Here is a 27542-nt window from a genome sequence, read left to right as displayed (position 1 = left end):
CAAGTCCCCAGGTAGTGTCACGATCACACAAGTCCCCAGGTAGTGTCACGATCACAAGTCCCCAGGTAGTGTCACGATCACACAAGTCCCCAGGTAGTGTCATTACCACAAGTCCCCAGGTAGTGTCACGATCACAAGTCCCCAGGTAGTGTCACGATCACACAAGTCCCCAGGTAGTGTCACGATCACACAAGTCCCCAGGTAGTGTAACGATCACACAAGTCCCCAGGTAGTGTCATTATCACAAGTCTCCAGGTAGTGTCATTATCACAAGTCCCCAGGTAGTGTCACTATCACAAGTCTCCAGGTAGTGTCATTACCATAAGTCCCCAGGTAGTGTCATGATCACAAGTCTCCAGGTAGTGTCATTATCACAAGTCCCCAGGTAGTGTCACGATCACAAGTCCCCAGGTAGTGTCATTACCACAAGTCCCCAGGTAGTGTCACGATCACACAAGTCCCCAGGTAGTGTAACGATCACACAAGTCCCCAGGTAGTGTCATTATCACAAGTCTCCAGGTAGTGTCATTATCACAAGTCCCCAGGTAGTGTCATGATCACAAGTCTCCAGGTAGTGTCATTATCACAAGTCCCCAGGTAGTGTCACGATCACAAGTCCCCAGGTAGTGTCATTACCACAAGTCCCCAGGTAGTGTCACGATCACAAGTCCCCAGGTAGTGTCACGATCACACAAGTCCCCAGGTAGTGTCATTACCACAAGTCCCCAGGTAGTGTCACGATCACAAGTCCCCAGGTAGTGTCACCATCACACAAGTCCCCAGGTAGTGTCACGATCACACAAGTCCCCAGGTAGTGTCACGATCACAAGTCCCCAGGTAGTGTCACGATCACACAAGTCCCCAGGTAGTGTCACGATCACAAGTCCCCAGGTAGTGTCACGAACACACAAGTCCCCAGGTAGTGTCATTACCACAAGTCCCCAGGTAGTGTCATTACCACAAGTCCCCAGGTAGTGCCACGATCACACAAGTCCCCAGGTAGTGTCACGATCACACAAGTCCCCAGGTAGTGTCACGATCACACAAGTCCCCAGGTAGTGTCACGATCACACAAGTCCCCAGGTAGTGTCACGATCACACAAGTCCCCAGGTAATGTAACGATCACACAAGTCCCCAGGTAGTGTCATTATCACAAGTCTCCAGGTAGTGTCATTATCACAAGTCCCCAGGTAGTGTCATTATCACAAGTCCCCAGGTAGTGTCACGATCACAAGTCTCCAGGTAGTGTCATTATCACAAGTCTCCAGGTAGTGTCATTATCACAAGTCCCCACGTAGTATAATAATCACAAGTCCCCAGCTAGTGCCATTATCACAAGTCCCCAGGTAGTGTCATTACCACAAGTCCCCAGGTAGTGTCACGATCACAAGTCTCCAGGTAGTGTCATTATCACAAGTCTCCAGGTAGTGTCATTATCACAAGTCTCCAGGTAGTGTCATTATCACAAGTCTCCAGGTAGTGTCATTATCACAAGTCCCCACGTAGTATAATAATCACAAGTCCCCAGGTAGTGTCACGATCACACAAGTCCCCAGGTAGTGTCACGATCACAAGTCTCCAGGTAGTGTCACGATCACACAAGTCCCCAGGTAGTGTCACGATCACAAGTCCCCAGGTAGTGTCACGATCACACAAGTCCCCAGGTAGTGTCACGATCACACAAGTCCCCAGGTAGTGTCACGATCACAAGTCCCCAGGTAGTGTCACGATCACACAAGTCCCCAGGTAGTGTCACGATCACACAAGTCCCCAGGTAGTGTCACGATCACAAGTCCCCAGGTAGTATCATAATCACAAGTCCCCACATAGTATCATAATCACAAGTCCCCAGGTAGTATCATAATCACAAGTCCCCAGGTAGTGGACGCAGTGCACTAAATACACCCTAACCCCTGCTCTCTATCCTGGATGATGCCTATAATGGTCATAAAGGTGGCCGCTAGAGCCGGCACTCTCAGAATGAGGGCTTGCTCACACTGGCGTATAAATTGGAAGAGTACAATGCGAGAAAACATCGCATTGCACTTTACCTAGGTTATTCAATGATTCACTGCTCATCTGCGAGTTTCTTCTCAACTCGGATCGGACAGAGAAAATTTCGCCGCATGCTAGGATTGTCTGTGAGAGTAAGATTGCACTCGGCAATGCAAGTCAAAGGGCGAGAGAAAAAAAATCGAAAGGCACACAGACCAATGCGTGTACCACCTGATTTTTATGAACACATTTCAAAGGAAATACATTTTAATAGGCAAGTAAAGTAAATTTACAGCCGGAACTATCAGAAAAGAATATAGATATAGGTCAGTGAGATATAAAAATCAGTGCTGTGTACGAGTACTTTTCCATACTTGTATTTAGCTAATACAATAAAAAAAATGAAAAAAAAAATGGGGTGGGGCCCTCCTTATTTACAAACCAGCTGAAGAAAAGCAGATAGCTGTGACCAGGTGTTATTATTCTGGGAAGGGGCCAATATCTGTGGAGCTTCCCAGCCTATTAATATCAGCTCACAGCTTTCTGTGTAGCCATTACTGGTTATTAAAAAAGGGGGACCCAAAAAAATAAATAATAATCCACACCTGTGCCCCATAATCCATAACATGGATGTCCCACAACGATACCCGAATCTGCTACATCCGGAGGCAGTGATGAGCTGTGACATCAGTAATGTTACCACTCACCACGGCCAACGGAATTCACGGATGCCGCAACACACTTGAGAGTAGCACGAGTGCAAATGAAGAGCGGTGACGTCATTAACCCCTTTACCCCCAAGGGTGGTTTGCACGTTAATGACCGGGCCAATTTTTACAATTCTGACCACTGTCCCTTTATGAGGTTATAACTCTGGAACGCTTCAACGGATCCCAGTGATTCTGACATTGTTTTCTCGTGACATATTGTACTTCATAATAGTGGTAAAATTTATTTGATATTACCTGCGTTTATTTGTGAAAAAAATGGAAATTTGGCGAAAACTTTGAAAATTTTGCAATTTTCCAACTTTGAATTTTTATGCAATTAAATCACAGAGATATGTCACACAAAATACTTAATAAGTAACATTTCCCACATGTCTACTTTACATCAGCACAATTTTGGAACAAAATTTTTTTTTTTGTTAGGGAGTTATAAGGGTTAAAAGTTGACCAGCAATTTCTCATTTTTACAACACCATTTTTTTTTAGGGACCACATCTAATTTGAAGTCATTTTGAGGGGTCTATATGATAGAAAATACCCAAGTGTGACACCATTCTAAAAACTGCACCCCTCAAGGTGCTCAAAACCACATTCAAGAAGTTTATTAACCCTTCTGGTGCTTCACAGGAATTTTTGGAATGTTTAAATAAAAATGCATAGTGGATGCTTTCCTGAAACGGAAAGTACTTGCAAGCAGCATAATACAAAGAATAGCAGGTTTACCCAGAATCCTTTGCAGTAGGCGGAGCTATGCAAATCATCTCTTTCCACCCCTGTCTAATCCACAGCGCTTGGAACCGCCAAGCGTGCAATGCTACGGATTAGTTTCTAAATTTACACAGCCAACCAATTCCTACCTGTGGACACGTGTTTCGGGCTTTAGGCCCTCATCAGCACAGGGCTGGAATTGGTTGGCTGTATGGAGGATTGGTTGGCTGTGTAAATTTAGAAACTAATCCGCAGCATTGCACGCTTGGCGGTTCCAAGCGCTGTGGATTAGACAGGGGTGGAAAGAGATGATTTGCATAGCTCCGCCTACTGCAAAGGATTCTGGGTAAGCCTGCTATTCTTTGTATTATGCTGCTTGCAAGTACTTTCCGTTTCAGGAAAGCATCCACTATGTATTTCCTTTAAGTAGAGGGCTTTTCGGTCTCTTTCTTCCCGCTACATTTAGCCCAACTTGGGTCTCTCCCTAAGGTGGCTAGCATGTATGTAAATAAAAATGAACATTTAACTTTTTTTCACAAAAAATTTAATTCAGCTCCAATTTGTTTTATTTTACCAAGGGTAACAGGAGAAATTGGACCCCAAAAGTTGTTGTACAATTTGTCCTGAGTACACCAATACCCCATATGTGGGGGTAAACCACTGTTTGGGCGCATGGGAGAGCTCGGAAGGGAAGGAGCGCCGTTTGACTTTTCAATGCAAAATTGACAGGAATTGAGATGGGACACCATGTTGCATTTGGAGAGCCACTGATGTGCCTAAACATTGAAACCCCCCACAAGTGACACCATTTTGGAAGGTAGACCACCTAAGGAACTTATCTAGATGTGTGGTGAGCGCTTTGACCCACCAAGCGCTTCACAGAAGTTTATAATGCAGAGGCGTAAAAATAAAACAAACATTTTTTCCCACAAAAATTATTTTTTAGCACCCGGTTTTGTATTTTCCCAAGTGTAACAGGAGAAATTGGACCCCAAAAGTTGTGGTCCAATTTGTCCTGAGTGCGCTGATACCCCATATGTGGGGGGGAACCACCGTTTGGACGCATGTGAGGGCTCAGAAGGGAAGGAGCGCCATTTGGAATGCAGACTTAGATGGAATGGTCTGCAGGCGTCACATTGCGTTTGCAGAGCCCCTAATATACCTAAACAGTAGAAACCCCCCACAAGTGACACCATTTTGGAAACTAGACCCCCCCACGAACTTATCTAGATGTGATATGAGAACTTTGAACCCCCAAGTGTTTCACTACAGTTTCTAATGCAGAGCCGTGAAAATAAAAAATCTTTTTTTTCCCACAAAAATTATTTTTTAGCCCCCAGTTTTGTATTTTCCCAAGGGTAACAGGAGAAATTGGACCCCAAAAGTTGTTGTCCTATTTGTCCTGAGTACGCTGATACCCCATATGTTGGGGTAAACCCCTGTTTGGGCAGAGCTCAGAAGGGAAGGAGCACTGTTTTACTTTTTCAACGCAGAATTGGCTGGAATTGAGATCGGAAGCCATGTCGCGTTTGGAGAGCCCCTGATGTGCCTAAACAGTGGAAACCCCCAAAATTATAACTGAAACCCTAATCCAAACACACCCCTAACCCTAATCCCAACAGTAACCCTAACCACACCTCTAACCCTGACACATCTCTAACCCTAATCCCAACCCTATTCCCAACCGTAAATGTAATCTAAACCCTAACCGTAACTTTAGCCCCAACCCTAACCCTAACTTTAGCCCCAACCCTAACTGTAGCCTTAACCCTAGCCCCAACCATAACCCTAGCCCTAACCCTAACCCTAACGGGAAAATGGAAATAAATACATTTTTTTAATTTTTCCCTTACTAAGGGGGTGATGAAGGAGGGTTCGATTTATTTTTATAGCGGGTTTTTTAGCGGATTTTTATGATTGGCAGCCGTCACACACTGAAAGACGCTTAATATTGCAAAAAATATTTTTTGCGTTACCACATTTTGAGAGCTATAATTTTTCCATATTTTGGTCCACAGAGTCATGTGAGGTCTTGTTTTTTGCGGGACGAGTTGACGTTTTTATTGGTAACATTTTCGGGCATGTGACTTTTTTTTATCGCTTTTTATTCCGATTTTTGTGAGGCAGAATGACCAAAAACCAGCTATTCATTAATTTCTTTTGGGGGAGGCGTTTATACCGTTCCGCGTTTGGTAAAATTGATAAAGCAGTTTTATTCTTCGGGTCAGTACGATTACAGCGATACCTCATCTATATCATTTTTTTATGTTTTGGCGCTTTTATACGATAAAAATTATTTTATAGAAAAAATAATTATTTTTGCATCGCTTTATTCTCAGGACTATAACTTTTATTTTTTTGCTGATGATGCTGTATGGTGGCTCGTTTTTTGCGGGACAAGATGACGTTTTTAGCAGTACCATGGTTATTTATATCCGTCTTTTTGATCGCGTGTTATTCCACTTTTTGTTCGGCGGTATGATAATAAAGCGTTGTTTTTTGCCTCTTTTTTTTTTCTTACGGTGTTTACTGAAGGGGTTAACTAGTGGGCCAGTTTTATAGGTCGGGTCGTTACGGACGCGGCGATACTAAATATGTGTACTTTTATTGTTTTTTTTTTTATTTAGATAAAGAAATGTATTTATGGGAATAATATATATATATTTTTCATTATTTAGGAATTTTTTTTTTTACACATTTGGAAAAATTTTTTTTTAACTTTTTTACTTTGTCCCAGAGGGGGACATCACAGATCGCTGATCTGACAGTTTGCACAGCACTCTGTCAGATCACGGATCTGTCTCAGAGCACTGCAGGCTTACCAAGCGCCTGCTCTGAGCAGGCACTTGTAAGCCACCTCCCTCCCTGCAGGACCCGGATGCCGCGGCCATCTTGGATCCGGGCCTGGAGCAGGGAGGAAGGTAGGGAGACCCTCGCAGCAACGCGATCACATCGCGTTGCTCCGGGGGTCTCAGGGAAGCCCGCTGGGAGCCCCTTCCCTGCACGATGCTTCCATATACCACCGGCACACCGAGATCATGTTTGATTGCGGTGTGCCGGGGGCTAATGTGCCGGGGGCGGTCCGTGACCGCTCCTGGCACATAGTGCCGGATGTCAGCTGCGATAGGCAGCTGACACCCGGCCGCGATCCCCCCGTGAGCGCTTCCGATCGCATATGACGTACTATCCCGTCGGTGGGCATACGGGCCCACCCCACCTCGACGGGATAGTACGTCATATGTCAGAAAGGGGTTAAAATTACCGCAGGTCACAGCCGGCGGTTCTCACGGTAACCTCTGTGTGACGTAGCCAGCTGTGAACTTCGGTAACCTTAATTAAGTCACCGCTCGTCACTGCCGCTGGTTCTCACGCTACTCTCAAATGTGTTCAGGTGGCTGTGGCGAATGGTATAATTTTGAAACTATTGGATAACAAAAATGACATGAAAGCTGTATATGAATTACAAAACTAAAAGCAAAATTGAACAATTAAAATACCTTTCTGTTGAAGAATTGACTTCTCCTCCATGACCAGCATCACTGCATGGCTCATGAGAAGCTTCATAATGCTTAAAAAGTTCTTCAGCTGTTCCATGCGATTTCATACAGAGAGGACAAATGAAGCCCTACAAAAAAAAAAAAAAAAGTTTTCCCATTATACAATGGTATTACTTTAAACCTACATAAACACAAGAGAAAAATAAAAGTAAATTACCTCCACCTTTATGAAAAAACTAAAATATATTAGTTAGGCCGAGAAACTAGCATGTCACATCCGATGCGACACTCGGCTCCAGCCCTGCTGCAAACAGGAGCCGAGTGTCAGTGCTCCGATCATTTCACATAAGAAGATTGCAGCAAAGCAACGCAGGAGACAGAAAAAAATTAATTTATCCACCTTCTCTGGCGTCAGCGGGAATCAGACTGCACTCGAGTGATATCCGAGTGCAGTGCGATGCTTCACATGAAGCCATGTGTGACCCGAATCTTGCATGCAATCGCAGCATGCTGTGTTTTTTCCCATGCGATCGGAGAAGGAAACAAAACGCCACTGAGAACACAGGCGTAAAATGAAATTGCCACAATTTTAATTGGATTGCATTCATCCCATTTAATCGCAAGGGGAAGCGAGCCCTTACATTGGTTTCAACACCCCGTGCCTGAACTTTACCATGTTATTAGATTACAAGAGTCAAGCTACTTTAAATTAATCTTTTTATTTTCCAACGCAGTAGGGAATTATCAGTGTATTTAAAACAGAGCTCCGGCTAAATGCCCTATTCCCGTCTTTATGAAGCCTATGTGCTACTTTTTTTCATACATACAAATGGCACAAAAAAGTGGCAAAACACAACACCAGTTTCAATCTAGCTTTGTTTTGACTTACACCAGATTTATTACCAAAATCAATATGGCAAGCACTACACAAAGCAAAAGAAGTGCAATATTCATACTATGCACACAAGATAGCAGAATCTGTATATCAGTTATACTAAACAGATGAACCCACTACAAAGGAACTATGTAATACAGCGCAAGTGGAATTAAAACATAACTTTTACTAGAAATGGATAAAAGTCAAAACAAAAAGTCACCCAAAAGTGATATAAAAACACCAGGGTTAGGGTCTCAACTAAGAGACACCACAGAGCCCCCAATAGGATTTTACAAACTCCGCCTGCAGAGGCACTTGCGGATGAAAGGTGCACCACCGTATGGTTCAAATAGCTGCCAGAAACAAGTACATATGAATCATAGAACAGTATTTCATACAGTAGGTTACATGTAAATAAACAATTATCACAAAATAGCAAAACATGGCACCTATACCATGGTGTCACTAGTAAAAATAAGAGTTGGAAAACGGAACAATCTCACCGATTCCAGGGTGCATGAGCAGGAGTACCGGAAGACCAAGTCAGGGAACACTCCGGAGTTTGATGCAGGGAACTGACAATACCCTGTCGTTCCCTATGGGGCTAACAGTAGTCTATCCCCCAAGCTCCTGCCCTTACAAGGGCAGTCCACAGCTACCCCTGCAAAAACATGCCCTGCACTCTCCCTATGGTCAGTCCCGACGCGTTTCCTCCAAGCTAATCATCAGGGGACCTGCTTGTTTGGAGAGATTAGTGCCTACGTGCTCAAAAAGGGAGACATACGTTTTCTGCCACCCCCTATGCTGTCCTGCAGAGAGTGGACAGAGTGTGGGGCTAGTCTTTAAATAGGAAGTGGTACATAAGGTTGTTTAACCACTTAAAAAAGGGCAAATGAGTCATCTGTGAGACAGCTAGAGATCACTCATATCACGCCATATGATAGGCTAATGCGCTATAGCGCCAATTAGCTGGCCGCTAGAGTAAACCATATTCATATAATGCAAAAGACGCTGACAGCGCCATAAGCGGTAATAGTACTAAACTAAGTAATGGCGACACACGCCATAAACCACGAGGAACAGGGCGCCTGCGTGAGTACAGAAGAGGCCGGCAGACGCCGACATGCGCAGATGGAACCGGAAGCTGTAGTTCCCAGCGCATCAGACGGCAAAAACCGACATGCACACTCAAGACTGGAAGTTGTGGTTGCTAAGCGCACAAGGACGCGTAGCCAGGAGCGCCTGCGTGGATGATGAATCACCGCCCGCCGGTCTGTACGGCAAGCGCTGTGTCCTGCAGATACAAAGCTGCTAGGGACATTAAGCATACCCAATCCAAATCCTATGACAAAGGGCACAAACAAAGCGGTGCAATGGAGGAGCCTGTAAAGCAAACATCACATATAGCACCACTAAAAAATAGGAAAGGAAAGGCATCACACATATATTATCTCAAATATCAAATGAGAGCTTACAGACAAAAGCGCATATCAGCGCTAAAATGTTAGAGAGAGGGAAAGGGGGAAAATATATTCCGTTCCCGGATACCATGTAAACATAATTGCTCTAGAAAAGAAAAAGAGGCAATCAATCGCCTGGAACGGGATGACACTATTGTAGTAAAGCCCTCGGACAAGGGTGGCAATGTTGTCATCCTTGATGTCACCCATTATCAGCAGATCTGTGATTCCATACTCGCTGATAGAGATTCCTATGAGGTCCTCGCACGTAGCCTGACCAAGGAATACTGTGAGGAGCTAGGTCAAATCTTACAGGAGGGTTTGGAGGGAAGTGTCATTGATAAGACAGAATTTGATTTCATCTTTCCTCGCCATCCTGTCACAGCCACTTTTTACTGCCTCCCCAAGGTACATAAGGGCCTTAACCCTCTCAAAGGTAGGCCCATTGTATCTGGGTTTGGTAGTCTGTGTCAGAATGCAGGTATTTACCTTGACCGTGTGTTGTCCCCATTTGTATCCTCTATGCAATCGTTTGTAAAAGATACTCCCGATGTTCTCCGTCGGCTCGATGGCCTCACTATTGATCCTGGGGCACATCTTGCAAGTATTGATGTGGAGGCCCTTTATTCCTCCATCCCCCACGAAAAGGGTTTGGAGGCTGTGGCATTTTTTCTCCAAACGAGAGGACAACACTTTCAAGAACACAACCATTTCATCCTTAAGCTCCTCCGTTTTTGTCTTACTCACAACTACTTCACATTCAACCGCCACATCTACCACCAGCTGAGGGGGACGGCCATGGGCAGTCCCTGTGCTCCGGCCTACGCTAACCTCTTCCTCGGCTGGTGGGAGGAGACCATGGTGTGGAATGATGACCCCGAAGAGGGGGAGTTCTCTATGTATCGTGTCACAGAAATGTGGACACGTTACATAGATGATATTTTTTTTATTTGGACGGGCTCTAGAGATGATTTTGAGGGTTTTGTAGACAGGCTCAACCATAATTCTATTGGGTTATTTTTCACATCTGTAATTGAGTCTACGTCACTACCCTTTTTGGATATCCTCATTTCTAAAGGCTTGGATGGCGAGCTGGTTACATCCAATTTTAAAAAACCTACAGCTACCAATGCTCTTCTCCATTGGGGTAGCCACCACCCTGAGCATCTCAAAAGAGGGATCCCTAAGGGGCAATACCTTAGAATCCGGAAAAACTGCTCTAATGAGGTTACCTTTGAATCTCAAGCCAAGGAACTAAAAAGGAACTTCCAGGATAGGGGCTATCCATCTAGAGTCCTTAAAAAAGCGTACCATGATGCAAAAAGCAGAGATAGAACTACCCTGCTGAATTCTACTCGTGGTACACAAAACGATGAAGTGGTGCGATTCATTACCACATTTGACAATGGTCCCACCGGTGTAAGAGACATTTTCAAAAAATATTACCGTTACCGCTTATGGCGCTGTCAGCGTCTTTTGCATTATATGAATATGGTTTACTCTAGCGGCCAGCTAATTGGCGCTATAGCGCATTAGCCTATCATATGGCGTGATATGAGTGTTCTCTAGCTGTCTCACAGGTGACTCATTTGCCCTTGTTTAAGTGGTTAAACAACCTTATGTACCACTTCCTATTTAAAGACTAGCCCCACACTCTGTCCACTCTCTGCAGGACAGCATAGGGGGTGGCAGAAAACGTATGTCTCCCTTTTTGAGCACGTAGGCACTAATCTCTCCAAACAAGCAGGTCCCCTGATGATTAGCTTGGAGGAAACGCGTCAGGACTGACCATAGGGAGAGTGCAGGGCATGTTTTTGCAGGGGTAGCTGTGGACTGCCCTTGTAAGGGCAAGAGCATGGGGGATAGACTACTGTTAGCCCCATAGGGAACGACAGGGTATTGTCAGTTCCCTGCATCAAACTCCGGAGTGTTCCCTGACTTGGTCTTCCGGTACTCCTGCTCATGCACCCTGGAATCGGTGAGATTGTTCCGTTTTCCAACTCTTATTTTTACTAGTGACACCATGGTATAGGTGCCATGTTTTGCCATTTTGTGATAATTGTTTATTTACATGTAACCTACTGTATGAAATACTGTTCTATGATTCATATGTACTTGTTTCTGGCAGCTATTTGAACCATACGGTGGTGCACCTTTCATCCGCAAGTGCCTCTGCAGGCGGAGTTTGTTCAATCCTACTAGGGGCTCTGTGGTGTCTCTTAGTGGAGACCCTAACCCTGGTGTTTTTATATCACTTTTGGGTGACTTTTTGTTTTGACTTTTATCCATTCATACTATGCACCCCTACTAAAGAGGACCTTTCACATGTTTGAACATGATATACAGGCCACCTCATGGAATAGTGGCCGCAGAGCCGAGTAAAAAGAAGTATTTATTTTTCAATTTCTCATGTCTGTTGATTAGATACTAGTTTGTATATTTTATATGCCAATTTCTCTTTCAGCCAAGATTTATCTTTGGGGGCATGTGCTTTTTCCCCTGCATGACGTTAACCAATTACAAGCAGGGGGTGTCTTGAAGGGTAAAAAAAGAAACAATGTCCCCCTAGAATGTCTGACTTGGCTTTTTCTGTTAGAAACATGTAGGGAAACACAGCCCTACTCTCCTCACTGATTTTACTACAGGCATCTACTGCGATTACTAGCGGGGAGAGAAGCAGAACAGCGATGTGGGTCATTACAATACACCTCTCCATTTACAGTTCTCACCCCATGGCACTTTCAGCTCTGTTCTACTCCTTCCTCCACCCCACACTTTCAGGGCCATGGGATGAGAGTTCCAGATGTAAAGATGCTTACTGGTAATGACAGTCAGGCTATGTGCCCATGTTGCGGATTCGTGTGCGGATTTCTCCGCACCGTTTTTGAAAAATCTGCAGGTAAAACATACTGCGTTTTGCCTGCGGATTAACCGCATTTTTTGTGTGGATTTCACCGGCGGTTTTACACTTGCGGATTCCTATTAAGGAGCAGGTGTAAAACACTGCGAAATCTGCACAAAGAATTGAGGAGCTGTGGAAAATAAACCACTGCGTTTCCGAGCAGTATTTTCCGAATCATGGGCACTGAGGATTTGGCAAATCCGCAACGTGTGCACATACCCTAAATGTCATCAGTAAGAACAGTGAGGAAAGCACGGCTGTATGTCATTACATATGTCTCAGACAGAGAAAGTCGGATGAGAGAGCCAAGTGCCATGGGATGAGAAATCAAGATGTAGAGGTGTTTATTAGTGATGAGCGACAGTACTCGTTGCTGGTGTTTTCCAGAGCACGCTCGGGTGGTCGCCGAGTATTTATGACTGCTCGGAGATTAAATTTTCATCTCCTCAGCAGCATGATTTACAGCTATTAGCCAGCTTGATTACATGTGGGGATTACTCAGCAACCAGGCAACCCCCACATGTTGTCAGCCTGGCTAATAGCTGTAAATCATTCAGCTGCCGGGATGAAAACTAAATCTCTGAGCAGTCATAAATACTCAGAGGTCACCCGAGTGTGCTCGGGAAAACCCGAGCAACGAGTGCACTCGCTCATCACTAGTGTTTAGCACTCATAACACACAACTCTGCTCTACTCCCTGCCCCTGCTTGTAAAGACAGTAGATTCCAGTAGTGAGATCAGTGAAAAGAGCAGGGCTGTGTTCTTGCATGTCTCACACAGTGAAAGCCAGGACTGCTATGTATATGGCCATGTTCTTTATTTTCCTCTACTTGATGCCTCCTGCTTATACAGGTGCTTCTCACAAAATTAGAATCTCACTAAAAAGTTATGGTATTTCAGCTCTTCAATACAAAAAGGGAAACTCAACTGCTGGTAGCCATTGAAATAAACTGACCTATGACAGAACCAGGTAGAAGTGTTAAATTCACCAATACCACTTATATCTATACACACACACACACACACCGATATTGTAATGGTGGTCTCATTTGAGTCAGTACTGTCCTTACAGTAACTATTTTAAATGGAACTTGGCAGATATCCCTTGTAAGGGTAGTTACTGTTTAACCCGATTTACAACAGAAAAGTATAGTGTCAAAGATCACCACTGGTCAGACAGCTGCAGTTCCCACTGCATAAGCACGCAGCTATGATAGGAGGTATAAAATTTACCTCTGGTCACTTATGTCAGCTGATGGGACTACTGCTCACATCAGTCGACGCCTGTGCAGCGCCCCAGAGACCCCCCCCCCTCTATTTTTGACAACCAGTTTCGCTGAAGCAGAGAGCAGGGGGCTGGTATTCCCAGGCTGCTAAGGGGCCATGGATATTGGCCACCACCAGTAGTCCCATCAGCTGACACCAGTGACCGGAGGTAAACTATATACCTCGAATACTTCTTTTGACAGCGTGGGAACCGCAGCTGTCAGACCGGCGGTGATGATTTTACCGCCGGTCTGGCCCCCCATTCAAGTGAATGAGGTCCGGATTTGGGTACTGTTCTGGTACCCAAAGTTTTGTAACTGTTCGGCCGAACGCGAACATCCAGGTGTCTGCCTATCTCTACTCCTGGTGTCCTAAAATCCCTGGACTTGTAATATTTAGGCCAACATATGGAGAAATCTGTATGTAAGAACAGCTAGCAGACCTGAAGCAGATGAAAAAAAATTACAGGAACTATAGAATAACTAAACCCTTGATACAATTTTTTTTAAATATTTTTTCATCCTCTTAGTTGCAAGCAAATCAGTGGTAGTCCTGGTCCTGAGACCACCACCAACCACTTGAAAAAAACTTTCACAAGGGTTGCTTGAGAGACAGGAGTGTGTACATAGGTTGGAGTACGGATACAATGGAAAGCATAGGCTATTCCTGTCTTCTAAGCAGCATTCTTCAGGGTAGGTGCACACGATCAGTAAATGATGAGGGCTGGACACTGCCCACTTGTGCAGCATCCAACTAGCCGCGTCCAGATGTTACAGCACAATGAATGGAATTTTAAGACATCCCATGCCCGCTATTGGTCCAGAGACGCCCGCGGCTCACCTGCGGAGATTAACATGCAGCACATCTTTCCAGACTGCAGCATGTCAATTTCTCTTGTGGCGATGCGAGTCTCCACAAAATAAATTTGACCAACAGAATCTATTGGATACAGTGAATCTGCACAGTTCAGTGAACACATGGTAATTCATCAATGAGCAACAGACTGCAGTGCTTTGGACGCAGCGAACGTGTGTAGTTTATTTCCTGACAATGAGTAGAAATGATGAAACAAATCACAATTCATTAGTATAGAAGAATGAAGCAAAACATGCCCTTTCCTATCTGCTTGTGTGAATACAATACGTAAATGATGGGCTAGTGTACAATTAAACTATTACCACATGATTCTATTACCTCCTCACCAGCTTCAACATCTGAGTCACATCTTAAGGTACCTTCACATTAAGCGACGCTGCAGCGATACCGACAACGATCCGGATCGCTGCAGCGTCGCTGTTTGGTCGCTGGAGAGCTGTCACACAGACCGCTCTCCAGCGACCAACGATGCAGGTAACCAGGGTAAACATCGGGTAACTAAGCGCAGGGCCGCGCTTAGTAACCCGATGTTTACCCTGGTTACCATCCTAACAGTAAAAAAAACAACCACTACATACTTACCTAACGCTGTCTGTCCACCAGCGCTGTGCTTCTCTGCTCTCCTCCTGCACTGGCTGTGAGCACAGCGGCCGGAAAGCAGAGCGGTGACGTCACAGCTCTGCTTTCCGGCTGACCGACGCTCACAGCCAGTACAGGAGGAGTGCAGAGCACAGCGCTGGAGGACAGACAGCGTTAGGTAAGTATGTACTGTTTGTTTTTTTTACTGTTAGGATGGTAACCAGGGTAAACATCGGGTTACTAAGCGCGGCCCTGCGCTTAGTTACCTGATGTTTACCCTGGTTACCAGCGAAGACATCGCTGAATCGGTGTCACACACGCCGATTCAGCGATGTCAGCGGGAGAGCCAGCGACCAAAGAAAGGTCTGGCCCTCTAGCCCCGACCAGCGACATCACAGCAGGATTCTGATCGCTGCTGTGTGTCAAACTAAACGATATCGCTAGCGAGGACGCTGCAACGTCACGGATTGCTAGCGATATCGTTTAGTGTGAAGGTACCTTTACACAAAGGGAAGTTCCCAGAAGCTAGCTTCTACAGAATGACAAATGAGGACAGTACAAAGACATACTCCTTCTCAGGAAAGTAATAGTAGTATAGGCTTGGTCTACACAGGGACAACATCTCAACACATGGCTGCAAATTTATTTCAACGGAGAGGGGAATTGGTGGCTGACAGGCACTTCTGAAGACCAACATTCCTTATACTTCCTCAAGAGAATGCCAAGAGTGTGCAAAGCTGTCATCAAAGCAAAAGATGGCTACTTTGAAGAACCTAGAATATAAGACATAATTTCAGTTGTTTCACACTTTTGTTAAGTATATAATTCCACGTGTTAATTAATAGTTTTGATGCCTTCAGTGTGAATGTACAATTTTCATAGTCATAAAAATACAGAAAAATCTTTAAATGAGAAGGTGTGTCCAAACTTTTGGTCTTTACTGTTCGTGTACTAAATATTGCAGCGTTACTGGTAAGACTTAGAAGCCTAGTTGCAGATTTAGCAGCACATTGTGCTATTCTGTCCGGTGAAATTCTGGGCCCATGACAGTAACCTGATAGACTCCATAGTTTTGCATGTAGAGAAGAGTCTGGCACAGTTCCACAATGTATATAAAAAATGCTGATGTGCAGAGACAAGATCTCACTTATAGATAGCGCAGATTATACCAGAGCTGAAGCATCGCTCCACTTGGCTGTGAACCGAGGCGAGGGAGCAACGCGCCTTGTAAGACTAGGCATCAGAATGGATGAGAAGCATGCTGAGCTACCAGGCCTGACTGAATAGGAGATGCATTTAATTGGCCGTGAAAGTCAATTATTCACAGAATGTATGCATAGAAAACACAGTATTGCTACGATACTGCTTTCTAATCCTGGAAACCAAACTGTAGTGTTTGTGCCCAGCTTAGTAATATTTCAGGGATCTGTGCCAGGGACCAAAGTAGGGATTCTACAGAGCTGTAAGTGTAGATACCCAGCACAATAATGCATTATAATGCCCTCACGGGGTTAACCAAAGAAAGGATTCTACAGCGCTGTAAGTGTAGATACACAGCACAATAATGCATTATAATGCCCTCACAGGGTTAACCAAAGAAATGATTCTACAGAGTGGTAAGTGTAGATACACAGCACAATAATGCATTACAATGCCCTCACGGGGTTAACCAAAGAAATGATTCTACAGAGCTGTAAGTGTAGATACACAACACAATAATGCATTATAATGCCCTCACAGGGTTAACCAAAGAAAGGATTCTACAGCGCTGTAAGTGTAGATACACAGCACAATAATGCATTATAATGCCCTCACGGGGTTAACCGAAGAAAGGATTCTACAGCGCTGTAAGTGTAGATAGACAGCACAATAATGCATTATAATGCCCTCACGGGGTTAACCAAAGAAAGGATTCTACAGCGCTGTAAGTGTAGATACACAGCACAATAATGCATTATAATGCCCTCACAGGGTTAACCAAAGAAAGGATTCTACAGCGCTGTAAGTGTAGATAGACAGCACAATAATGCATTATAATGCCCTCACTAATGTGAAACCAGCCTAACATTAAAAACGCATGCATTTTTTTTGTATGCAATTTGCCGCGTTTGACGACGCATGCGTCGTTTCTATGCTTGCGTTTTGTTGCAGAAATGCAACATGTAGTAATTTCTAGAGGCGTTTTTTAGCCGCAAAAAAACGTATTGCTGTCTATGTAAACGCATGCGTTTCCATTGAAAAAAACAAGTCTACACACTGATAAGCTACTCCCCACCATCAAGGTGATAAAGGGATCCAAACCCTAACCCTAACCTCCCCCCCCCCCCCCCCATCAAGGTGATAAAGGGATCCTAACCCTAACCCCCACCATCAAGGTGATAAAGGGATCCTAACCCTAACCCCTCACCATCAAGGTGATAAAGGGACCCTAACCATAGGGATCCAAATCCTAACCCTAGGGATCCAAACCCTAACCCTAGCTATTTCTATTTATATTGGGTTTTCTAGTTGATTTTGGTGATTGGCAGGAAAAAACGCATGTAAACGCGTCAAAACGCATGCGTCTAAAAAACGCAGTGTTTGCACGCATTTTTTTCACCACCTGCGTTTGCGTTTTTAACGCTGCGTTTTTTAACGCAAATGTGAAACTAGCCTAAGTGTAGATGCGTAGCACAATAATGCAATACCCTCACGGGGTTAACCTACTCATGGACCGACTCCAGAGTTGGCGTTCCTTCATCTCAAGGAATGATAACAGTGCATCTGATCACAAGGTAAGACATACATTTAAAGACACATCCCTACAAGCTATAGTTTGCATTCTGAACCATTAGCATTAACCCCTTAATGACCGGGCCAAATGTTTCAAATCTGACCAGTGTCACTTTATGTGGGAATAACTCTAGAACACTTCAAAAGATCTCTTCAATTTTGAGATTAGTTTTTTCATGACACATTGTACTTTATGTTAATAGTTAATTTCTGTGGATATTTTCTGGCACAAAAAAATCTAAAAATTAGCAATTTTCAAACTCGGAATGATTATCCTTTTAATCCAGTCAAACCAGTTATGCCAAAGAATAAAAGGACTAGAAATAGGAAAAACCCAATGTGGCTAAACAAAGAAGTAAGACAGGCAATTAACAGTAAAAAGAAAGCATTTGCACTAATAAAGCAGGATGGCTGTTGTGAATTCTGCGGCTGAATTCACTCCTGTGGTTACAAGTGGTACTGCAGCTTCTGAGCTTCCTCCCTCAGGTGTTCTGGTGAGCTCGTTGGCTGCTTCGTTATTTAGCTCCACCTGATTCTGTCTTCCTTGCTCCTTGTCAATGTTCCAGTGTTGGATCTGAGCTTCTGGATCTTTCCTGTGGCCTGCTGCTCTGCTTAGATAAGTGCTTCTTTGCTTTTTGTTGCTATATTTTCTGTCCAGCTTGTCTATTCGTTTTGCTGGAAGCTCTGAGACGCAAAGGGTGTACCGCCGTGCCGTTAGTTCGGCACGGTGGGTCTTTTTGCCCCCTTTGCGTGGTTTTTGCTTTAGGGTTTTTTGTAGACTGCAAAGTTCTCTTTGCTATCCTCGCTCTATCTAGAATATCGGGCCTCACTTTGCTGAATCTATTTCATCCCTACGTTTTGTCTTTTCATCTTACTCACCGTCATTATATGTGGGGGGCTGCCTTTCCCTTTGGGGTATTTCTCTGAGGCAAGCCAGGCTTGATTTTCTATCTTCAGGCTAGTCAGTTTCTCAGGCTGTGCCGAGTTGCATAGGTAGTGTCAGGCGCAATCCACAGCCACCTTTAGTTGTGTTTAGGATAGGTTCAGGAATTGCGGTCTACAGAGATTCCACGTCTCAGAGCTCGTTCTATTGTTTTTGGGTTATTGTCAGATCACTGTATGTGCTCTGATCGCTGGTACACTGTGTCACTGGATTGCACTCATAACAGATGGCACCATTGAAGCTCTAAAAAACTATAGGGAGAAAAATACTTTATCTAAAAAACTAATTAAAGCTGCCAAAAAGGAAACAGAGAAGCACATTGCTAAGGAGAGTAAAACTAATCCCAAACTGTTCTTCAACTATATCAATAGTAAAAGAATAAAAACTGAAAATGTAGGCCCCTTAAAAAATAGTGAGGAAAGAATGGTTGTAGATGATGAGGAAAAAGCTAACATATTAAACACCTTCTCCACGGTATTCACGGTGGAAAATGAAATGCTAGGTGAAATCCCAAGAAACCATGAAAACCCTATATTAAGGGTCACCAATCTAACCCAAGAAGAGGTGCGAAACCGGCTAAATAAGATTAAAATAGATAAATCTCCGGGTCCGGATGGCATACACCCACGAGTACTAAGAGAACTAAGTAATGTAATAGATAAACCATTATTTCTTATTTTTAGGGACTCTATAGTGACAGGGTCTGTTCCGCAGGACTGGCGCATAGCAAATGTGGTGCCAATATTCAAAAAGGGCTCTAAAAGTGAACCTGGAAATTATAGGCCAGTAAGTCTAACCTCTATTGTTGGTAAAATATTTGAAGGGTTTCTGAGGGATGTTATTCTGGATTATCTCAATGAGAATAACTGTTTAACTCCATATCAGCATGGGTTTATGAGAAATCGCTCCTGTCAAACCAATCTAATCAGTTTTTATGAAGAGGTAAAGCTATAGGCTGGACCACGGTGAGTCATTGGACGTGGTATATCTCGATTTTTCCAAAGCGTTTGATACCGTGCCGCACAAGAGGTTGGTACACAAAATGAGAATGCTTGGTCTGGGGGAAAATGTGTGTAAATGGGTTAGTAACTGGCTTAGTGATAGAAAGCAGAGGGTGGTTATAAATGGTATAGTCTCTAAATGGGTCGCTGTGACCAGTGGGGTACCGCAGGGGTCAGTATTGGGACCTGTTCTCTTCAACATATTCATTAATGATCTGGTAGAAGGTTTACACAGTAAAATATCGATATTTGCAGATGATACAAAACTATGTAAAGCAGTTAATACAAGAGAAGATAGTATTCTGCTACAGATGGATCTGGATAAGTTGGAAACTTGGGCTGAAAGGTGGCAGATGAGGTTTAACAATGATAAATGTAAGGTTATACACATGGGAAGAAGGAATCAATATCACCATTACACACTGAATGGGAAACCACTGGGTAAATCTGACAGGGAGAAGGACTTGGGGATCCTAGTTAATGATAAACTTACCTGGAGCAGCCAGTGCCAGGCAGCAGCTGCCAAGGCAAACAGGATCATGGGGTGCATTAAAAGAGGTCTGGATACACATGATGAGAGCATTATACTGCCTCTGTACAAATCCCTAGTTAGACCGCACATGGAGTACTGTGTCCAGTTTTGGGCACCGGTGCTCAGGAAGGATATAATGGAACTAGAGAGAGTACAAAGGAGGGCAACAAAATTAATAAAGGGGATGGGAGAACTACAATACCCAGATAGATTAGCGAAATTAGGATTATTTAGTCTAGAAAAAAGACGACTGAGGGGCGATCTAATAACCATGTACAAGTATATAAGGGGACAATACAAATATCTCGCTGAGGATCTGTTTATACCAAGGAAGGTGACGGGCACAAGGGGGCATTCTTTGCGTCTGGAGGAGAGAAGGTTTTTCCACCAACATAGAAGAGGATTCTTTACTGTTAGGGCAGTGAGAATCTGGAATTGCTTGCCTGAGGAGGTGGTGATGGCGAACTCAGTCGAGGGGTTCAAGAGAGGCCTGGATGTCTTCCTGGAGCAGAACAATATTGTATCATACAATTATTAGGTTCTGTAGAAGGACGTAGATCTGGGGATTTATTATGATGGAATATAGGCTGAACTGGATGGACAAATGTCTTTTTTCGGCCTTACTAACTATGTTACTATGTTACTATGTTAAAGAAAATAGTCATAAAATAACATTTCCCTCATGCCTGCTTTACATCAGCACCATTTTTAAAATATTTTATTTTGTTAGGATGTTAGAAGGTTTAAAATTGTAGTGGCAATTCTACTTTTTTTTTTTTTTCAAGGACATTTACAAAACGTACTTTTTTAGGGAGCTGTTCACTTTTGAAGTGACTTTGGCGGACCTATATGTCCTAAAATCCCCAAACGTGAAACCAGTTTAAAAACAGCGCCCCTCACCATATTCAAAACTGCTATCAGGTAGTTTATTAACCATTCGGGTGCTTTTCGGGAATACAAATTGACATGACATGAAGGAGAAATTGTATTTTTACTACCTAAATGTTGCCAACTTCTGAACAGGTCACTATACCCGGCAGACTCTAAGGGTATGTGTCCACATTCAGGATTGCATCAGGATTTGGTCAGGATTTTATGCAGGTAAAATCTGCTCCAAATCTGCACCTGAGGTCACTGGCAGGTCACCTGCGTTGTCCTTGCGTTGTTTCTGCAATGCAAGGACATGCTGCGTTCTTAAAAGACGCGCCGCATGTGCGTTTTCGTGGGTCTGCCGCATGCGTCTTTTAATGCATAGTGGAGACGGGATTTCATGAAATCCCCTCCACTATGCTGTAACATCTGGACGCTGCGGCTCAACGCAGTGTCAAAAACGCAGCGTTTCCTGAACGTGGAAACATACCCTTAGGCCGCTATTTGGTCGTGAATTGCCATGGCAAACATCAGGACCACACAATCATAATCTCAGGATGTTTATGGGGATAAAGAGGGAGCCCCCATACTCTGTTAAACATTTAGATGCCATGGTCACTATTGACAGCAGGATTTAACGGGTTAAAAAGCCACGGTTGGAGCCAAAACCAATCCAGGCTGATAGTCAAGGTGTTGGCTATAGTGTACAGTGGCCATCAGCTATGAAGGGTTACCATTGTTAAAACTTAACCTTTAATGGGGATAGCCTAAAATATAAGAACCCAACGAACAAACACATATACATATACAAAAGTGCCCAAAATAACCAGTGCTCAAAAAATATAAAAGAATGGAACGGTCTCACCACTCGGGACGGACACTTGGATCTTTTTCAGCCAGTGGGGCTATGATCAGTAACGGTCCAGGGAAAAAAGCAGCGAGCTGGGGCGCAAATCCTGTCTACCCTGTAATCCCTGTGTAGCTCCTGTCCTTACAAGGACAGGCCCCAAGTGGACCCTGCTAGGGACAACTACCAGATGAATGGATGCAGGTAAACAGATTTCCTCTTCTCCCTACGCGTTTCATCAGCAGTGTAGGAGACTCATCAGGGGAGTTTGAACAGATATATGTGCTACAAGGCACAAAAGTCCAAGCAAAAGATAGAAAAAAAAGAGTCCGTATTTTAATGTGGGTCCCGCAGTGGCTGAGTACCCATCAGCAAGGTATGGCTGTCTGTGTTTGCAGTCAAAATGTGTCAAAATGTGACACATTTTGACTGCAAACACAGTGGTGATGAAACGCGTAACGAGAAGAGGAAATCTGTTTACCTGCATCCATTCATCTGGTGGTTGTCCATAGCAGGGTCCACTTGGGGCCTGTCCTTGTAAGGACAGGAGCTACACAGGGATTACTGGGTAGACAGGATTTGTGCCCCAGCCCGCTGCTTTTTCCCCTGGACCGTTACTGATCATAGCCCCACTGGCTGAAAAAGATCCAAGTGTCCGTCCCGAGTGGTGAGACCGTTCCATTCTTTTATATTTTTTGAGCACTGGTTATTTTGGGCACTTTTGTATATGTATATGTATTTGTTCGTTGGGTTCTTATATTTTAGGCTATCCCCATTAAAGGTTAAGTTTTAACAATGGTAACCCTCCATAGCTGATGGTATCTGTTTTCCCTGATGGTGTTGTACAGTGTGGATTAGTCTACACTACTGCTTTTTGTATAGTGTACAGTGGACAGCTGCTGCATTTTCACCAGTCAGGGCATGCCATTGTCTGATATCGGAGGTCAGAAAAAAGACGTATTGGTGGTCACTAAGAAGTTAACAGTATTAGTTTTGACTATGGTAGGGGCGTACGTTATAATGACGTTATATACATGGTCTGTCTGTAAAAGGAATGGGCTAGAACAGCTAATGACCATAAACAATAGGTAATAACCAAAGAAACAGAGGAAGAACAATGCCGGTAACCTATCCAAATCATTTTTTTAGAGAAACTTAATTTTTAGCCAGGAAAACAATTACTCTCCACTGGATGGCTTAAAAAACTCAAACAGTTAATAGATGGAAAGCTCCGCTCAAGACCGCTAGATCGTAGGAGAAGGTCATATTGGATAATACAGCCTGTCCAGCTACATTTTGTCAGGTCTGAGGTCTTTAACCATTGACCCTGAAGTAACAGCTGTTTACTTTGTTTTTCCCCTTTCCTTTTTCTGTGCCTTATATCTATTGTCATCGATGTCGGGGTAGAGATCTAGCGCCTAGTGCTTCCTGGCCTTGTGCTTGGGGGACTCTATTCATCAGGCCAGAGACAGACTGCCGTATATCTCATGCGAGAGCCGCATGGTAAACCTGGCACTGGCTTTCGGCTCTCCTGACCTGAGCTTGACAGCTGCATACACATACATCATACTGTCTTGCTCAGGTCAGGAGCGGTGCCGGCCAGTCCGTGCAGTGCGCTGTGATACTCGCACGAGTTATACGGCAGTCTGTCTCAGCCTTTAGCCTGACAGTTACATTCCACACAAATATATTTCCAGGTTGTAATAATATGTTTTTATACATGATCGCTTATCTAACTGCGTACATTGGTTGTATTAATTTATTGCGGTTTCTTGCAACATGGTAAACAAAGCAGATAAAAAAAAAAATATCCAAAACTATTTTACTCCAAACCCCGCTGAGACATTATTAATTATCGCACGCTGCAATGCGTCACCGAAACAAATGATCTGCCAAAAGATTCAGAGAACATAAAGAGCCACAGAGAACCCACCAAATCTGAGCAAGGCTGCCACATGCAGATCTGGAGACATAGTTTAGGCTTTCAGCACCGGAGATTTGATTGAAGGAGGAACCAAAGAGCCCAGAAGCAAGGAAGCGGAGCTAGAAGTAGGAAATCTAGAGACCCACAGTTGCGTCGGGAGGATCACTGGATGGCTGCTGTCTCCTTGTTCCTGACTCCGCATGCTCGCTCTCGTAATGCTCAGCGAGCTCAGGGGCAGTGATATACATTTTCATGCATACAGGACAGATGAATCCCTGTAGGACGAATATATAAAACTCCATACTCAATATGTTAAATGGTTAATTGAACTTTATAGAAGGGCAGTGTTCGATTCTGTGAACAGGAAGAAGTTATAGGTTCATGAGGACCACAAATAATAATGAGACAGATTTGGGTAAAAAAATACAACAGGTTCTCAAATATGCCTTGCGATTATAGGGTTCATCAAAAGACCATCATAACTGGAAAAAGTTTGTAAAAACCAAGCAATTTATTATATTATTGCTCATCACCAGATAAAAAAAAAAAAAAAGTTGTTATATTGCTTAAAGGGAACCTGTCACCAGTTTTGGCTGATATAAGATATGGCCACCTCCTTCCAGGGCTGATATACAGCATTCTGTAATGCTGTAGATAAGCCCCCGATCCGACCTAAAAGATAAGAAAAATAAGTTATATTATACTCACTTAGGGGCACGGTCCGGTCCGATGGGCGTCGCAGGTCCGGGTCCTCCCATCTTCTTGCGATGCCGCCCTCCTGTTGCTTCATCGCTCCTTGGCATCGCGTTCCTGCGCAGGTGTACTTATCTGTCCTGTTGAGGGCACAGTAAAGTACTGCAGTGCACAGGCGTTGGGCCTCTCTGACCTTTCCCAGAACCTGCTCACTGCAATACTTTACTCTGCCCTCAACAGGACAGATATGTACGCCTGCGCAGGAGTGTGAGATGCCAGGGAGCAATGAAGAAACAGGAGGGCGGCATGGCAAGATGGGAGGCGCTGGACCCAGACCTGCAACACTCATCGGACCTGACCATGCCCCCATGGGAGTATAATATAACTTGTTTTTCTTATCTTTTAGGTAGTAGCACGGGGCTTATCTACAGCATTATGCTGTAGATAAGCCCTGAAAGGCAGTGGCCGCATCTTATATTGGCCAAAACTGCTGACAGGTTCCCTTTAAAGCTTGTTGCCTTGGAAAGGGTCCTCCTCTGCTAGACTGCAGCATTGGACTGTCCTCCTGGGCAATGAGGGCACTGCTTACGAGCTCTTACTAATAGAGCTTGTATGCACTGCTCTAAAGCAGCCAGTTCGCGTTGTTCCCTGCCCGCTTTAGTGCTTCTGTGCTCCTCTGATGCTACAGAGGCAAAGCTATAGGCAGGATCAGAGAGACAGCATGGCTGTGGCCAACGGAGCAACAATGCCCATGGTCCAAAACTTCAATCAAGTGGGAAGCTGGGTGCCTGAAGAGTTGTCCGCTCATGAACAATTACATTATGGCAGAAGTAAAAACTGAAGAAAAAGATAACATAACATGTCATAGAACTGGTCATTTTGTCCATGACAGATTTTCACCACTTTTTGCCAAATGGTCAGCCTTTACCTGACACATGAAATATGAAATCAAACACAAAGTCATCACAGGCATCTGTGAAAACCTCCATCTGGCATACATATAATCAGGTCAAAGCATTAGGACTTAATAAAGTGAGATCTATAGGCAGGATAAAACGTATACGCCTAACTTACCTCTGAAGTGCTTTCATTGTTAACAGTGTTTCCAGGAGTTGCAGAAGATTCAGATTCCGCATTCTGAGCTCCAACTCTCCCAGGAGTCTAAAATAAAAGAGAGAAAATAGTAAAATCGTTATAAAAAGGAGCCAAGTTTTTTTTTTATTTCACTGCCGGAGTGATGTCACTAATGCATGTTACCAGCCGCCATTTTATTCTGTGCTCGGTGGCGCTCATGGATTGCTCCAGCGTCTGCTGGGTGAGCCGGAAGTCAGTACTAGGAGAGCCAGAACGGGCCCTCATAGAACGGATTTGGTCAGTTAGAAGTTGGGGTCACAAGATGGCGGAACGGGACCACAGCAGAAGACAGCGGCTGGTATGTATTTTACTAAGGGCAGGGAACATGCGTTAGTGATACCACTTTGGCAAATAAATAAAACACCGGAGTGATGGTTTAACCCCCTTAGTGACGGAGCTCATTTTCACTTTAATGTCCAGGTCGCAATGTAGAAACCTGACCAGTGTCACTTTATGTGGTAATAACTCTGGATCCCACCGGTTCTGAGACTGTTCTTTCGTGACATACTGTAATTCACGAGAGAGGTAAAATTTGTTTGACAAGACCTGCGCTTATTTGTGAACATATCGGAAATTTGGTGAAAATTTGGGACAAAAACCCCTGCAATTTTCAAAATTTCAATCTTTATATCCCTAAACCAGTCTGTCTGTAATTTATAACATTTCCCATATGTCTACTTTACATCTGCATCATTTTTTACATGACATTTTGCTAGAAGGGTTAAAAGTTTAGCAGACATTTCTCCAACAAATTTACAAAACCTGTTTCTTTAGGGACCTGTTCAGATTTCAATGGACCTTGAGGGGCCTATATATCGGAAACTCCCCAAAAGAGATACCACTTTAAAAACCGCACCAAATACTTAAAAAACTGATGTCAGGAATTTTTTTTAATCCTATGTGCGCTACACAGGAATTAATACAAAGTGGAAGGAAAAATAAATACATTTAAATATTTACCTCTAAAATGTTCCTTTAAGGTACCGTCACACTAGACGATATCGCTAGCGATCCGTGACGTTGCAGCGTCCTCGCTAGCGATATCGTCCAGTGTGACAGGCAGCAGCGATCAGGCCCCTGCTGTGCTGTCGCTGGTTGGGGAAGAAAGTCCAGAACTTTATTTCATCGCTGGACTCCCCGCAGACATCGCTGAATCGGCGTGTGTGACACTGATTCAGCGATGTCTTCACTGGTAACCAGGGTAAACATCGGGTAACTAAGCGCAGCGCTGTGCTCACAGACAGTACAGGAGGAGTGCAGAGCACAGCGCTGGAGGACAGACGGCTGTAGGTAAGTATGTACTGTTTGTTTTTTTTTACTTTTAGGATGGTAACCAGGGTAAACATCGGGTTACTAAGCACGGCCCTGCGCTTAGTTACCCGATGTTTACCCTGGTTACCGGCATCGTTGGTCGCTGGAGAGCTGTCTGTGTGACAGCTCTCCAGCGACCAAACAGCGACGCTGCAGCGATCCGGATCGCTGTCGGTATCGCTGCAGCGTTGCTAAGTGTGACGGTACCTTTAGTCCCAATTTTTTTCATTTTTGCAAGAGGCGCCACCAAAAAGTGGGCCCCACGGTTTGTTACCAACTTTCTTTTGAGCACAGCAATACCCCACATGTAGTCAAAAAGTTCTGATGGTACAAACGGCAGGGAACGGGGCGAAAGGAGCCACATTTGAATTTTGGAACACAAACTGGCTGAAATAGATTGCGACCAACATGTCACATTTGTAAGGTCCCTAAAGGTACCGTCACATTTAGCGACGCTGCAGCGATATAAACAACGATGCCGATCGCTCCAGCGTCGCTGTTTGGTCGCTGGCTGCTGTCACACAGACAGCTCTCCAGCGACCAACGATGCCAAAGTCCCCGGGTAACCAGGGTAAACATCGGGTTAATAAGCGCAGGGCCGCGCTTAGTAACCCGATGTTTACCCT

General features: G+C 44.1%; 1 protein-coding gene across 3 annotated transcripts in view; it reads right to left on the bottom strand.

The window, feature by feature from the left end:
• EEA1 (early endosome antigen 1) overlaps window positions 1–27542 on the bottom strand; it is a 216317-nt gene that overhangs the window by 117417 nt on the left and 71358 nt on the right. For 2 of the 3 annotated variants that reach the window (XM_069764363.1, XM_069764364.1), the window contains exons 2-3: window positions 25546–25632; window positions 6930–7057 (exon numbers count right to left, since the gene is read on the bottom strand). In XM_069764363.1, the coding sequence (XP_069620464.1) occupies window positions 6930–7057; window positions 25546–25632 (215 nt within the window). Of the gene's footprint in view, window positions 1–6929; window positions 7058–23924; window positions 24054–25545; window positions 25633–27542 lie in introns of all 3 variants that reach the window. The other variant, XM_069764362.1, reaches the window with a different exon arrangement.

The sequence above is a fragment of the Ranitomeya imitator genome, chromosome 4, assembly GCF_032444005.1.
Source record: "Ranitomeya imitator isolate aRanImi1 chromosome 4, aRanImi1.pri, whole genome shotgun sequence".
In the NCBI taxonomy this organism is placed as follows: Eukaryota; Metazoa; Chordata; class Amphibia; order Anura; family Dendrobatidae; genus Ranitomeya; species Ranitomeya imitator.
Note: the sequence above shows the minus strand (reverse complement) of the source record. Positions and strands in the feature narration are given on the sequence as shown.